The 15,785-nt window shown below is 37.4% G+C and overlaps 1 protein-coding gene across 1 annotated transcript; it reads left to right on the forward strand.

Annotated features, from left to right (window-relative positions):
* The first annotated feature begins 703 nt into the window (after positions 1–703).
* Positions 704–14,042, forward strand: LOC6035970 (sodium/potassium/calcium exchanger 3). The gene is made up of 7 exons (XM_038256794.1): positions 704–1,419; positions 7,520–7,810; positions 7,896–8,032; positions 12,225–12,395; positions 12,458–12,884; positions 12,952–13,296; positions 13,359–14,042. Exons 1-7 carry the CDS (start codon positions 1,293–1,295, stop codon positions 13,682–13,684), a joined length of 1,824 nt encoding a protein of 607 aa, XP_038112722.1. The 5' UTR covers positions 704–1,292; the 3' UTR covers positions 13,685–14,042.
* Positions 14,043–15,785: the final 1,743 nt, after the last annotated feature.

A 15,785-nucleotide genomic window follows, 5' to 3' on the forward strand; every position in this document is an offset into this window, starting at 1 on the left:
CTATACATATCAAAACAAAGAAAAAAAGATCTCTTGTTTTGCAGCTCGTTTCGGAAAAATGTGTGTAACTCAATCTAAACAATTTTTAATTTTTTTCTGTGTTTTCTACAATGGGTTTCAGTTAATTTCACACAACTTTCTAGAACAAAGCTAATTGTTTTACCCACATGCTGACGAGATACAGGCTTGGGATCAAGTGTCCCCGGGGATCAAGTCTCCCCACTCTCCCCTACTCGTATCTTTCGACAGGGTTGTCAAACAATATTTTGTTGATCATTTTATCTTCAAATGCCTTTTTCATCAAAATCCAAGAAGATCTCGAAAAAAGGGATTTCACTCAAGATCTCATATTTTTTACTATATTGGTAGATCTTGTTATGTTCATCAATGTTTTTTTTCCAAATATTTATAAAAAAATTCAACATGCGGTCTTTAAACTTTTCTTATGCACCAATCGTCATACTTAATCGTAGTTTATCTTGATGATAAAACATCGACGATAAAAAGAGATGTTCGGGTTCCAATTTTCTGCCCAATATCTTCAAATGTCATCCCCCAAACCTCCTCTACCGGGGGAAGTTGGCTATCACTCGATCACCAATCTTCATCGCACGCTCCGCTGTCAGCTGGGAGGATCTGTCGATGATTGATAACGGCCAGCAAGAGAGAGATAAGGTGCTACCGGTCTCTTTCGGGGCTACTGGAAGTGTGCGGTCTTCGTGTCCGCAAGAGGCGGGGAGGGGAGCTTCCACTGGATTTGGGGTTCGGATTTTGCCACAGAAATTACGAACCCGTCGATGGCCTTGGAGTCAGTACCGCGGCGAATTTCGAACTGGACGGACTGTGTTGAGTTTTGTTGATCTGGATATTTTTTTTTACATTATTTGTGTGAAAATTATTCAAAATTGTTTCAATTTGACGTTGGGTTTTTCGCTCGGGAGTTGTGCTGCACGTGAATTTGGAAAAAAATTTGAAGCATTTGGTGGAGTCTGACACTGTTACGAGATTCATTTGCCGAGTAATTAGTGAACTATTAGAAGAAGAATTGTTGAGTCTCACAATCTGCAGTGGTAACAACCTCCCTCAGTGTCGACCACGTTGCTATTGTAAAGTTTTGACATGTTACAAGATCATCCAGCAGCTATGTGAATCATCGGCTTTGTGCATTGTGCCTGTACACTATTGTGTACGAAAGCTGTTATTAGTTAAAAGGAATAATCTACACGATTTGTTGTGAGCTTACACGAAAGTACACCTAACAACTGCTGAGCCCGTTGGTGATCTAACTAGCTATGAGGACTTTGAGAGGTGCAGGCGTCTCAAGATTGGACTATGTTGTTCCAGCGGCAGTATTACTCATCACACTCGCCGGAGTTCACTGTATGGTGCCTGACCTGAGGCAGTTGGAGGAATTACCTGGTGAGTGGCTAGATTCTCCCACCATGGTGAAGTGCAGCGTGCCGGCACTTTACAAAAGGAATTAAAGATTAGAGATCAAGGGCGAGGTTAAGGCGGATAACTACGGCAAGTGAAGGAAACTTCTAGTAATTATAGGAGAAAGTGTGGATTGGATTTGTTTAACAGTATCAAAATATTGTTTCTTTAATATGAAATTCATCAATAATTTGTCCCACAAACTGAATAAGAAAAACATTAACTTCAATGGAACTTGATGTAAAATTGTGTAAACCTTTCTTCTTCAAACGTACCGTATTCTGGGGCGAATCGGGACTTCAGTCTGAATAGGGACAGCAGTTTTTAGAGCACTTAAAGCTTTTGAATTTGGAAATGGATGTACACATTTTGTTGGTCTGAGTCTGTTGTAACCGAAACCAACCAGAAAAATTAAAATATTGTGCTCCTACATGGTTAAAACTGCTGCCCCAATTTTCCCCATGTGTCCCGATTCACCCCAGTTTACGGTAGATAGTTAAGACATAAAATCAATATTTTTTAACATCGATATCAAACCAATAATTATCGAGGAACTAAATTGAGGGATAACTACCCGAGCAGGGGTAAATAACACAGGAACACCAAAAAATGACCGTGGTTGTCCAGTAATAGATGGTAAAATAACATTATACCATACCATAATCTTGGGTGTGGAAGACCACCACAATACCCAAACATGTTATTCCAAGGGTAAAATAATACCACCAAATAGAGGTGTGTGTGTGCGTGTGTGTGTGTGCAACCAACCAAACGGGACCACGCGGTCGCTTCTTACAAATTGAGTTGTTTCCATGTATTTTTTTTAGATCTACATTCTATACATGCAAATAACTCGCATAGGCATTTGGAAGGTGTTAGCTCTGCCGAGCTTCGGTGACCCATTTCTACGCTGGCTAGCCGAGCGCGAGGTACTTCAGCTTTATCGACAAGCCCCGCCCTGAAGAACGTTTGCACCAATTGGGTTCAAACGTTATTTAGAACTTCCGAACCCTTGTCAAATAGACAAGGACCCAGCGCGTATATAGTTGGTAGTAACAGTATTCCTAATTCTAATTATAGCTCACCAAGTCGCGATGGCCTAGTGATTAGCATTTTTGCTTACCAATCCAAAGGACGGGGGATCGAACCCCGACTCGAGCGACTTTGATTTTTCGTTCACGTTCAGAGTTTCAAAATTTATATTTCCTATACTTTCTCGTTGGGAGCAGATGGGAATCGAACCCAGGACCATTCGCTTGCAAAGCGAACACCGTAACCAGTCAGCCACGGCCGCTCCTCATAATACCACCAAATAGAGGTGGGCAAAAAAAGAGCGAGCCGCTCAAAGAGCCGGTTCACTAAATAGAGCGAACGAACCGTGGCTTACAAAAAAAAGAACCGCGGTTCTTTTTTAAACTCCGGTTTTTTGAAAGAACCGTTTCAAGATGGCATGATTTTTGTTATAAATATAATTTATTGAATTTAAAAAAAAATATGTCGTATTGAATTTATTTTTGAGAATTAAAAATGCAGTTTGAAATATTTCAATCCTTCTAAAAAATAATCCCTTATGGAATACACCGGAATACAAATTTGAGCATTTCAAAGTGCATAATTTGTAAAATATTACCAAAAATCTACTAAATAGTTTAGAGATTTTGGAAAAAAAACCTTTTGTCCGAATAAACTTATGCGTTTATAGACTTTAACGCATAAAACTAAATTTAGAAAAGAGTTCACATAATATTTTCTCCAAATAAATATTAGCATTAGTTCAATTCTTGCGCAAAAAAAATGCAATTTTAAAATTAATATCAATTTGTCCAGCATCCTAGATGATGTTTAGGATGTTAAGATGTTTAGGTTCGAGTAGAAATCTTGACATTTTTTTTTTCTTGACATAGAGACCACCAAGACCTATGGTTTTCAAGAGCATCTTCTCTTTTTCACCCAGAACTGGGCATCGGCATACGGGAGGATAAAGAGCACGGTTTGGTTGTAAAATGGTACTGTGTGCGAACGGAGTGGAAAAATCCCGAAATTACCGAGAGTTCCTTACTCATGGGTTCATTTTCAAAAAAAAGTTCATCTGTCAAAAACAAAAGAACCGGTACCGAGACTCGAACCCAAGACCTTCAGCATATTGAACCGTGCCTCTGCCGTATGGACCACCTTGGTTCGGTGACTAAGTGGCGGTCATTTGTCCATATAAGCCACTCAATAGGATGAGCTGTTTCAATGAACAAATGAACACGCGAGAGGTCTATCCTCTCGCAAAATAGTACTTTCCTCACGTTTATTTTCAGGAGGACTATCCCCTCGTTCTTTAACTTTGGGTGTTCAGTTTTATTTTTTTATCAAATAATTAATAAAAGTCCAGTGTAAAATAACTTATAAAATCACACGATTCTTAAAAAAAAACCTTTTCATCCAAATTTTGAAAAAGAGTGAAAGAGCCGTTTAAAAGAGCGGCTCTTTTTAATGAGCGAACGAAAATGAGCGGCTCCTAAAAAGAGCGGTTTTGCCCACAATAAAACCATTTCAATACCAAGTTGAGGTATTCTGGATTTTTGAATACGCCCACGCCCTTGGATCATCAGATTTTGATATTCCTGTGGGTTTCCACATTCATGATTTTGGGATGATTTCCGGGTATTTTACCATCTATCACTATAGGCAAACAAGAACATATTTTAGTCGCTGTTATGTGCACAAGTAATAGCAAAATTTTGTATTTAATGCCATTTTTTAGTGCAGCAGTTGCAATTAGTGAGAAAAACAGAAATTATAACATAATGCTCCACATGCAACAGCAAAATCTGCTCGCCTGATGATGCCATGCTTTTCCTAGTGATATTCTTTGCCACATCGAATACATTTTTCATTGATGAACGGCTTATGCTTGAAGTTCTTGAAGCTTCTGAAAAATATAAAAGATTGAAAAAATAAATGTTATTAAAATTAAACTGGATTAAAGTCGCCAAAAATTAAATAACACTATCAATTGACTCGTTAACCAAAGTATTTGGTTAACCCGACTTAGAAATATTTCAACGATTTTACAAATTTTCTTAGTGGGTATATCAATAATTTAAAAAAATCAACTTTAACAATTATGGTTTTCAAGTAATTTTAGCGCAAAATTAATGTCTTTGTCAAAATTGATTAAAAATTGCTCATAGTTTCTTAAAAATTTGATAGAACACTGCAATACCAAAATAATACCACCATGTGGTATTCGATCAGTGACAAATCCTGCAATTTTGTAATATCAAAACAATATCTTAATGAAACAGTTATCCCACATATTCGGAACACATTTTTGATAACTTGTCAATAGCATACAAAATGCAACTTTTCTATTGACCCTACTTTTTTAGGACCTTTATTTGGACATTCTTTTGTTAATTCACTGGTAAAAGTAGAACTTTTTAAACAAAAATTGCATTTCAAGACTTTTTTTATCCAGAGCAGCGAAACACTGCCTCCAAATTGCCTGTTCCATAGTTGTAGGATGTTATTGTGCCTTCCACAATTGTGGAACACCTGAACTTCCCGAGCAGGGGTAAATAACACGGGAATACCAAATTTTGATATTATTTGGGCAAATAACAGAGGCCAAAATGTGCCCTTGGTTGCCCAGTAATAGATGATAAAATACCATGAAATCATACCAAAGTCTTGTATGTGGAAGGGCACAACAATACCAAACCATGTTATTCCAAAGGTAAAATAATACCACAAAATAAAACCATTTCAATACCAAGTTGAGGTCTTCTGGATTTTTGAACATTGCTTGAATACCAACACTTGGTATTACCATGGTTTTATTTTTAGGTATTCCCGCGCCCTTGGAAAATCAGATTTAGGTGGTCTGCACATACATGATTTTGGTATGATTTCATGGTATTTTACCATCTGGGCAACCAAGAGCACATTTTGGTCGCTGGTATTTGCACAAGTAATACCAAAATTTGGTATTTTCATACCATTTTTAGTGCAGCAATTGCAGTTAGTAAAACACGGAAATGATCCATATGCAACAGCCAAATCTACTCACCTGATGATTTCATGTTGTTCTTCACCACATCGAATTCATTTGTCATTGATGAACGGCCTGTGCTTGAAGTTCTTGAAGATTCTGGAAAATAACATGATTGAAAAATAAGGATTGCAATTCACCGAAATTCAATAATCTGTTGATTAACTCGTTTTTCAAAGTATTTGGTTATCCCGACTTAGAGAAATTTCAACGCTTTTAAAAAAAATCTTAGTGGGTTATCAAAAAAATATGAAAATCAGCTTTAACATTTTTGGGTTTCAAGTGAATTAAAAATTAATTATCTCGTCAAAATTTATAAAAAAAATCCATAGTTTCAGAGGAATTTGATGAAAACTTTCAATACCAAAATATTACCAAAATGCGCCATCCTGACTTAGAACATTTTTCACAATTTCGAGTCATTTCTTTAGGGGGTATATCAAAAATGTTTAAAATCAAGTTTGAAATTTCCGGTTTTCAATGAAGGCATTCGCTTTGAGACATCATTTTAGCGCTAAATTAATTATTTTGTCAAAATTGGTCAAAATTTTCCCATAGTTTCAGAGGAATTTGATAAAACACTGTAATACCAAAAGAATACCAAAATGTGGTGTTCGACCATTGACAAATTCTGCAATTTTGCAATATCAAAACAATACTTTCAATTGGTATGATACCACATTTTGCTCTTGCATAATCCTTAAGACAAATTTTAAAGTATCCAGGAATACCAAAATTTGGTATTGATACCAGAGAAAGGTATTATTACGCATTTCCCTTGTTATTTACGCTCGGGTTAGCTGATATTTTCACAAAAAAGTTATCAGATTCATTAAACATTACTTAGCATGAGTTTTAGTTTCTGAAGTCTTTTTTTTAATTATGTACTCCTGGAGAGAAAAAAAAGTTTATTTACATCGTAAGAAAAATGTGTTCCGAATTTGTGGATTTCAAGGATCAATGTTTTTCTTTAAAAACTTGATATAAAACGTAAAAAGGTACAGCTGGTCTATACATCAATCGGAAATTTCAAACTTGATTTTAAACATTTTTGATATACCCCCTAAAGAAATGACTCGAAATTGTGAAAAATGTTCTAAGTCAGGATGGCGCATTTTGGTAATATTTTGGTATTGAAAGTTTTCATCAAATTCCTCTGAAACTATGGATTTTTTTTATAAATTTTGACGAGATAATTAATTTTTAATTCACTTGAAACCCAAAAATGTTAAAGCTGATTTTCATATTTTTTTGATAACCCACTAAGATTTTTTTTAAAAGCGTTGAAATTTAAGAAAAGCTTCCACATGAAGATAAAGCAAATCATTATGTTCATTTATCGATTTTGTATGATTTTTTGAACATTGGCAGGAATACAAAAAATTGGTATTGATACCAGAGAAAGGTATTTTTGTAACCCATGCTCGGGATAGGTGATTCTTAGAAAAATCAGAAGCGTGACCAGGCATGACATAAGAGTGGGGGGGGGGAGGCACACGCATGGGAAATTTATTGATTACGGTGTTTGTGAATGTCCCCTCAGACAAATCTAGAACAAATTTCTATCGAAGGGATGGCACGGAAATCGACATTTTTGAAGTCATGCCCGTAAACGCTTCAATTTCGTCAAGGTATGATAGATTTGGGCATCGTAAACACGTTCCAGTCGACAGAATACAATTTTAGTGAATTTTCTGTCACTATATTAATTTGTAAATTCCGGGTTTAAATGCTATGGAATTATCTTAAGTAACCATGCGTACCCTCGTGTATCTTTGGGAGTAGCGAAAATAAAGGGCGTGCGCATGGTTTCTTAAGATAATTTCATAGCATTTATACATTTTTAATTATTGGCAAGAAATTCACTGAAATTCAACTCTGTTGGTTGGAGCGTGTTCAAGGAGCCCAAACCTATCATACCTTGATGAAATTGGCGTGGTTACTGACATCAATTTCAAAAATGTCATCTTCTAGCTTTCATACTTTTTTATTTTTTGAAGAATTAAAATATACAAGGATGTCTATTTTTTCCATTCCTTCCAGAAAACTACCGTCCAAAACCCATCTCATCAAACCCCTCTCAACCGTATCCATTAGAGCCAAAGTTTCCGTACCAAAGCAATGACACCTCCGTCAACATCCAGCACGTGGCCGCCAGTGGCTTTTCGCCGGCCCATCTGACGCTGGACGAGCGAATCGAGCTGGAGAAGAACACGTGGCACTGGTATCCGTACCAGCGCATCAACTACAAAGTACTCGAGGATGGCCGCAAGGTGGAACTGTTTTGCGAGGGGGGCTCCGCCATGGACGACCTTCCGGATGATGTCTTCACTCGTGAGTGTTTGGTTCCTTTTTTCTGGGAACGACAGTTTTGTTGACATACTTTTACTGAGTTTACTCTTTGTACTACTTCTTGCAGAGGAGCAACGGTTACAAGGTGCAATAGTACTTCACTTTATTGGTGCAATTTACTTCTTCACAATCCTGGCCTACGTCGTCGGAGAATACTTCCTGCCAGCGGTGGAATGCATCTGCGAGGATTTGAAGCTGACTCAGGTGAGTCTTTCTGGTAACCGGTTTAGTATTTGGAGTTTGATTTATGGCCACGAGTTGTCGCATTCAATTACCGCATGATAAGTGTGTGTTTTATTACCAGCCAGTGAGTATTTCTGAACCTGTAAGAAATCAAACCCAGAATAGCGTTGGTCTATCCGCAACCGAATGACTGGCGCACATCCGATTTAGCTGATAACGGCGCGGAAAACATGACACGGGATTAGCGTATCTTTTTCTTTTCTTCAAACGCGATAACTGAAATCAAATCAAATATTATCGGACTGCGGGTCACGTTCTGTGGATTTTATCGATGTTTGACTGATTTTTATTTCAATTATTCTACAGAACGTGACGTACACAATGACAGTGTATTTTTGTGTGTTTAGATTTCTTTTTTAGTAGCCTAGCTTCTCACTAAGATTGCAAATTTGCAAATCATCCATTTTCAAGTTAAGGGAAAACAAGGATAATAATTTAGAGGTGGGCAGAAAAAGAGCGAGCCGCTCAAAGAGCCGGTTCACTGAGAAGAGCGAACGAACCGTGGCTCACAAAAAAGAACCGCGGATCTTTTTTTAAACTCCGGTGTTTTGAAGGAACCGTTTCAAGATGGCATGATTTTTGTTGTAAATATAAGTTATTGAATTTCCAAAAAAAAATTGTTTTGAATTTGTTTTCAAGAATTGAAAATGCAATTTCAAATATTTCAAAATCTCTTCCCTTATAAAAATTATTCCCAAAATTAAATGATTATCTAATCAAAATGAAAAAAAAAAAACTTTTGTACAACTGATTGTACATTAAAGTATTACTGGAATACAAATTTGAATTTGTAAAATATTACTAATAATCTGCTGAAAAGTTTAGATATTTGGGAAAAAAATCCTTTTGTCCGATTAAGCTTTAGCGTTTATAGACTTTATGGATTAAATCAGAATGTAGAAAAGAGTTCACAGAAAATTTTCTCTAATTAAAATATCAGTATTAGTTCAATTCTTGCAGAAATAAATGCAATTTTAAAATTAATAGCATTTTTCCAGCATTCTAGATTTAAGTTTGGATGCCATTCAATTACTCGGATGTTTCGGTTCGAGAAGAAATCTTGACAAAGAGACCACCAAGACCTATGGTTTTCAAGGGCATCTTCTCGTTTTCAGTTTTATTTTTTTTATCAAATAATTTATAAAAGTCCAGTGTAAAATCACACGATTCTTGAAAAAAACCTTTTCATCCAAATTTTGAAAAAGAGCGAAAGAGCCGTTTAAAGGAGCGGCTCTTTTTAATGAGCGAACGAAAATGAGCGGCTCCTAAAATAGAGCGGTTTTGCCCACCTCTATAATAAATATCATAACCGTACAAATCCGAAAATGTTTCACAAGGGATCTGTCTTTTGTAGTTTTGATTTATTTATGTTTGAGGTACTAGGCTATTTATTTATTTTTGTAATTGTAATAAGGCCGTTGCAAATATTTTTCAAAGTTTATGTCAACCCCCCTTTAATGTTGGCCAGAATATTCAGGGGCAAATTTTTTTTTTCGCAAAACTTCAATTTTTTATGGAAATTAAAGTTTAATCAACCGAAAACCAGTTAAAATGCATTGTCCTGCGTTTATAATCATATTTAGCTTGTTTGAACTCCGTTGAAAACATTAAAAAAAATCATGAAATACCAATGTACAGTCCCACGAAAAGTTCTATACATCGATATTTTGAAAACGAATTATTGGAAAGCAACCGGACGCGTGTAAAATGCATTTTAAAACACTTTTTCATCCAAATGTTGAAACCTGGATCACGGGATTTTTATATTTTGTCCCGGTTTTACCGAGAACGAAAAAAAATATTTATTTGGTCTGTAATTTGAGATTTTGTTGTGAAAACAAAGACACAGTTGAATATATAGAAAAAAATTACATTACATTGCTTAAAGGGTAAATATTATTTTGGTTTTAACCCTCTACTGCCCAAATTTTTTTTCGAAAATTTTTATTTTTCCCGTGTTCAGGAGGTCATTTTGAGCAACTTTTGTTCTACGAAAAACTTTACTTCTCTTGTTTTATGTTTTTCTTGTTTCATTTTTAATATTTTCATTTGCATTTATCTTGTTTAGTTTATGTTTGTTTTTGGTAGTATTTGGCATATTCTACCACCTCCTATCATTACATTTTGCCTATCTAATTTTTTCATGTTTTTATAGCCACTTTTTCAATTTTTTGCTTGTTTTTCACATTTTCTGCTACAAAATGGCACCATTATTATTTAAATTATAAGTAAATGCGTAGATGCATAGTCTGGGACACTAGAAAAATTACTGCATACATCTTTTGCCTTCCTCACTGAGGTAAGGCTTTAATCCTGCTCTAAAAATGAACTTTTTATTAAAAGCTCAAAGACCCACCTTCATGTATACATATCGACTCAGAATCGAAAACTGAACAAATGTCTGTGTGTGTATGTGTGTGTGTATGTGTGTGTATGTGTGTGTGTATGTATGTATATGACCAAAATTCTCACTGAGTTTTCTCAGCACTGGCTGAACCGATTTTGACCAAACCAGTTGCATTCGACTTGGTTTAGGGTCCGATACATCGCTATTGAATTGTTTGAAGTTTCGATAACTAGTTCAAAAGTTATGTATAAAAATGTGTTTTCACATTTATCTGGATCTCATTTATATGCATGTAAACGATGTCCGGATCCATCATCCGACACATCGTTGGTTAGGTAATTGAAAGACCTTTGCAACGAGTTCACAACATTGAGGATCTGGCAACCCTGTCTCGAGTTATGACCACTTAAGTGATATATTTGTACTTTTTTGATGCCGGATCTCACTTAAATGTATGTAAACGATGTCCGGATCCATCATCTGACGTTGGTTAGGTAATTGAAAGACCTTTGCAACGAGTTCACAACATTGAGGATCTGGCAACCCTGTCTCGAGTTATGACCACTTAAGTGATATATTTGTACTTTTTTGATGCCGGATCTCACTTAAATGTATGTAAACGATGTCCGGATCCATCATCTGACGTTGGTTAGGTAATTAAAAGACCTTTCCAACGAGTCCACAACATTGAAGATCTGGCAACCCTGTCTCGAGTTATGACCACTTAAGTGATATATTTGTACTTTTTTGATGCCGGATCTCACTTAAATGTATGTAAACGATGTCCGGATCCACCATCCGACCCATCGTTGGTTAGGTAATTGAAAGACCTTTCCAACGAGTACAAAACATTGAAGAACTGGCAACCCTGTATCGAGTTATTACCACTTAAGTTATATCTATGTACTCATTTTTCTGGATCTAAAAAAATAGCTAAGGTATGTGTCCAAACCACTCATATTACCCATTGTTGGTAAAAAGTGAGGAAGGCACCAACCACATAGGTGGATTAAGTTAGTTTTTACTTATAATATAGCAAATGTTAGTAAAAAACACAGCCAAAGTTGACACCTAAAAAAAAATACATTTTTGAAAACATTGGCAAAGTCACATAAAACAAGTAAAACTTCCAACCAATAAATTTTCTAAAATTTTAAGAGTAGAGTTCCAATGCTTTTTAAAGATCAAAAATTGGTTAAAAAATGGATTTTTGGCAATTTTTTAAATCGAAGCCCGTCTAAAGGTGGGGTTGGGTTGTAGAGGGTTAAGGAAAATTGTTTAAATCTACTTTGTGATTTTTTTTCTGGAATCAGTGTGTGTTGTTGTTGTTGGTAGTGATAACAATCTCACGCATCGTCACTGCACTTGACGCCAATAATTTCCTGATGATAACAATCCGGTTGTAATGTCTACTTGCGCCTCTGGCTAAGCTGAAGTTGATATAATGCTGTTAAGGAATTCCAATAACATGATAAATACGAAGAAATACTTACCTGATGATCTCGACAACTTCTTATACGGCAGGTTATAAACTAATCCACCTTGAACTGATTCTGTTGGTTCAGCTTTATCTTCGTCAAAACATACGATTGTAATGTCTTGATGAATTAAAAGCCGGCGTTTAGCCAAGGTTTTCCCGTTTCTCGGAGACAGCCGTTTATCACTCACTTATCACTACCCGGCTGCTAGTGTTACTTAGACTGAGTGAAATGACTTAATTACGGCGCTCATTACCATATTGATAAACCACCCTGGAGAGGTGCAATTAGTTTGACAAACACTTTGAGAATTCCCTTTCTATTGCAGGATGTGGCGGCGGCCACGTTTATGGCGATTGCCGGAACAACGCCGGAGTTCTTCACCAACACGATCAGCACCTTCGTGGCGGAGTCGGAAATGGGCATCGGAACCATCATGGGTTCGCTGCTGTTCAACACGCTGGGTGTGGCCGCCGTGGCCGGACTAGCAACGCGGAAGGTTGGCTTTGGGTGTGAGGTTGGGTGATGAGCAATATTGATAGTAGTCTTTCTGTTCAACAGCCGGTTCAACTCGACTGGTGGCCCATAACGCGTGACTCGATTGTGTTCGCCATCCACGTGGCGATCCTGATTGGATTTGCCTGGGATGGGCGCATCCACTGGTACGAGTCGATCGTGATCATGGTTCTGCTGGTCAACTACTTCGTGGTCATGTTCCAGAACAAACGAATTATGAAGTTTGCCAAGAAGTACATCGAGGTCAAGTGGAACCTGTGCGGCCGGGTTATTCGGAGTATCGAAGCCGATGAACAGGCTGCTGAGCAAGAGGCCACAGCCAAGGCTGCGGAGCAGGGACAGAGCCCCCAGAAGCTGCAGATCCCGACGGTGGCACAGCGAATTCAGCAGCGTCCCAGCATTCGGCTGTCCACGGCATCGATCTTGTCCGACCAAATGGCGGAGAAGCCATTGAAGGTGGGCGAGTTGCAAAGTGAGTTGAAGGTGGTAGTTGAATCGAGAACAGTCACTAAATTCCTTTTTCATTGAATGATTGACAGTTCCATCGCGCCACGTCCTCCCCGATCCCGACGACCATCCGGACATGACGCTGTGGAGAATTTCGAACGAAACCTGGCTGCGTCTTTTCTGGTGGTTCTACAGCTGGCCGATCCGCTTCGTGTTGACCTTTACGATTCCGAATCCGCTCATCATGCGCCGCTGGTACCCGCTGACCTTCATCATGTGCATTATCTTCATCGGGTTGACCTCGTTCCTGGTGTTCTGGATGGTCGCCATCATCGGGTTCACGTTCGGCATTCCAGACACGATCATGGGGCTGACCTTCCTCGCGATGGGCGGTTGCATGCCGGAGGCCATCGCGGCCGTACTGGTCATCCGGACGGGTAAGCAACAGCCCGTAAAGCTCCGTCAAGAACACCTCTTACTAACCGTCCATCCATTTCAGGTAACGGAGCGATGGGGGTGTCGAACGCCCTCGGGGCCAACTCGCTCTCGATCCTGTTTTCCCTGGGTCTGCCGTGGTTCATCCGGACGATGGCGGACGGGGCCAGTTCTAACAACTCGTACGTCATAATTGCCTCGTACGGGATGCAGTACTCGATAGTGGCCCTTCTGTTCGCCATCGCTTCCCTATACATCGCGGTGTACGTGGCCAAGTTCAAGCTGCGGAAGCGTCTCGGACTGGTGCTGTTTGCCTGCTACGGCGTCCTGGTGACGTTTATGCTGTTGAATGAGCTGGACATCTTCTTCTCATCTGGAAACAAATGTTGATTGAAGGCAAAAAATGTCCGAAACCGACCGTGTCGAATATGACTTTGTAGTTGATTAGTTTGCTATCTTTATTGCTCTGTCCTATTTAGTGATTAGTGTTAGTAGTAGTAGCCAGTAAGAATAAACGATACTCGACTCTCGAATAGAAGGTTCGAGAGATCCTGTTACAGTTACGTAGTGTATACTCGGGAACCCGTTTGTGTGATATTTTTACAAAGAAGAAAATGATATTATGTTGGAACAAAACATATGAAAAATGCAAACAGCTGGTTTGTGCATGCCTGTGTAAAATAGAAAATAATTGTTATTAGATGCCATTTCGTTATTCAATAAAAACTTGCCATTACTTACCACTAAATCGAGAATTTAAATCTCCATGACTATTCTAAAAAACTTGTACCAACACAGTCAACCAACCGACATTCGCAGTATCTCAGTTGCTCATGCCTATTTCGTTTCATTAATATTCTGCACCAGTCTTAAAATAAAAAATACTCGTATTAGTTGTCCATTGTCCTAATACCTTACTGCCACCTCGGGCATACGTGCGGTGCGGTTTATTTCATGTTTTTCACTTCGGATAACCGAATCACTAAATTATTTCTTTTTGTCTTATTATCTTTGATTGTTGAGCTTCTGTACGTGTGTGTGTGTGCAACCAACCAAACGGGACCACGCGGCCGCTTCTTATAAATTGAGTTGTTTCCATGATTTTAGATTTTACATTCTCTACATGCGCGAGGTACCTCAGCTTGAATCGACCAGCCCTAAAAAACGTTTGAATCAATCGAATTCAAACGTTATTCAGAACTTCCAAACCCTTGTCAAATGGACAAAGACCTAGTGCGTGTCTTAGTGTTTAGTGGTAACAATAGAGCAGTTCTCTCAGATTTCGGTCATTCAATTTTTTTGTATTTTTTAATCCGACTGAAACTTTTTTGGTGCCTTCGGTATGCCCAAAGAAGCCATTTTGCATCATTAGTTGTTCCATATAATGTTCTATACAAATTTGGCAGCTGGCCATACAAAAATGATGTATGAAAATTCAAAAATCTGTATCTTTTGAAGGAATTTTTTGATCAATTTGGTGTCTTCGGCAAAGTTGTAGGTATGGTAAATGATACACGGTAAAAAAAATTTGGTGATTTTTTATTTAACTTTTTGTCACTAAAAATCGATTTGCAAAAAAACACTATTTTTTTATTTTTTGATATGTTTTAGAGGACATCAAATGCCAACTTTTCAGAAATTTCCAGAATGGGCAAAAAATCTTTGACCGTGTTACGATTTTTTGAATCAATACAGATTATTTCAAAAAATCTAAATATTGGTTGCAAAAAATTTTCAACTTCATTTTTCGATGTAAAATCAAATTTGCAATCAAAAAGTACTGTTGTGAAATTTTGATAAAGTGCACCGTTTTCAAGATAAATCCATTTTTAGGTGACTTTTTTGAAAATAGTCGCAGTTTTTAATTTATTTAAATTAGTGCTCATGAAAAACATATTTTTGAAAAGCTGAGAAAATTTTCTATATTTTGCTTTTTTGAACTTTGTTGATACGACCCATAGTTGCTGAGATATTGCCATGCAATGGTTTAAAAACAGGAAAATTTATGTTTTCTAAAAACCCACCATTTTCTAATGTCGATATCTCAGCAACTAATGGTCCGATGTTCAATGTTAAAATATGAAACATTCGGGAATTTTTCCGATCTATTCGAAAACAATATTTTTTTTAAACCAAGACTAACATTTCAAAAGGGCCAAACATTCAATATTACGCTCTTTTAAAATGTTAGTCTTGGTTTAAAAATTCTGAAAATATTTTTTTCGAAAAGATCGGATCGAGATCGTCATTTTTCGACGTGTGCCGTTACACTTGCAAGTGTAGTAGTGAAAAAGATGTTCCGACGAATAATCAAGATGATGATTTTTTTTAGATTCCTTTTACCGATCTTTCGTGCGCGAGAGTAGAGAGCCATGTTCCTTTCGGATTTTTTCTCTTGGTGAACGTTTAAAGATCTTCTTTTGAAGATGATTATTCTTCTATCGCTGCTTATAGGTTTTAATCTTTGTAGAACATCGCTAAGCGCTAGGAA

The sequence above is a fragment of the Culex quinquefasciatus genome, chromosome 2 (assembly GCF_015732765.1).
Source record: "Culex quinquefasciatus strain JHB chromosome 2, VPISU_Cqui_1.0_pri_paternal, whole genome shotgun sequence".
Lineage (NCBI taxonomy): Eukaryota > Metazoa > Arthropoda > Insecta > Diptera > Culicidae > Culex > Culex quinquefasciatus.

What these genes read in the sequence shown, in the direction of transcription:
- LOC6035970 (XM_038256794.1), top strand. Translation starts at nt 1,293, where the DNA reads ATGAGGACTTTGAGAGGTGCAGGCGTCTCAAGATTGGACTATGTTGTT. An exon ending in GCAGTTGGAGGAATTACCTG is followed by an intron (nt 1,420 to 7,519) that starts GTGAGTGGCTAG and finishes CATTCCTTCCAG; the next exon opens with AAAACTACCGTCCAAAACCC. An exon ending in AGGATTTGAAGCTGACTCAG is followed by an intron (nt 8,033 to 12,224) that starts GTGAGTCTTTCT and finishes TTTCTATTGCAG; the next exon opens with GATGTGGCGGCGGCCACGTT.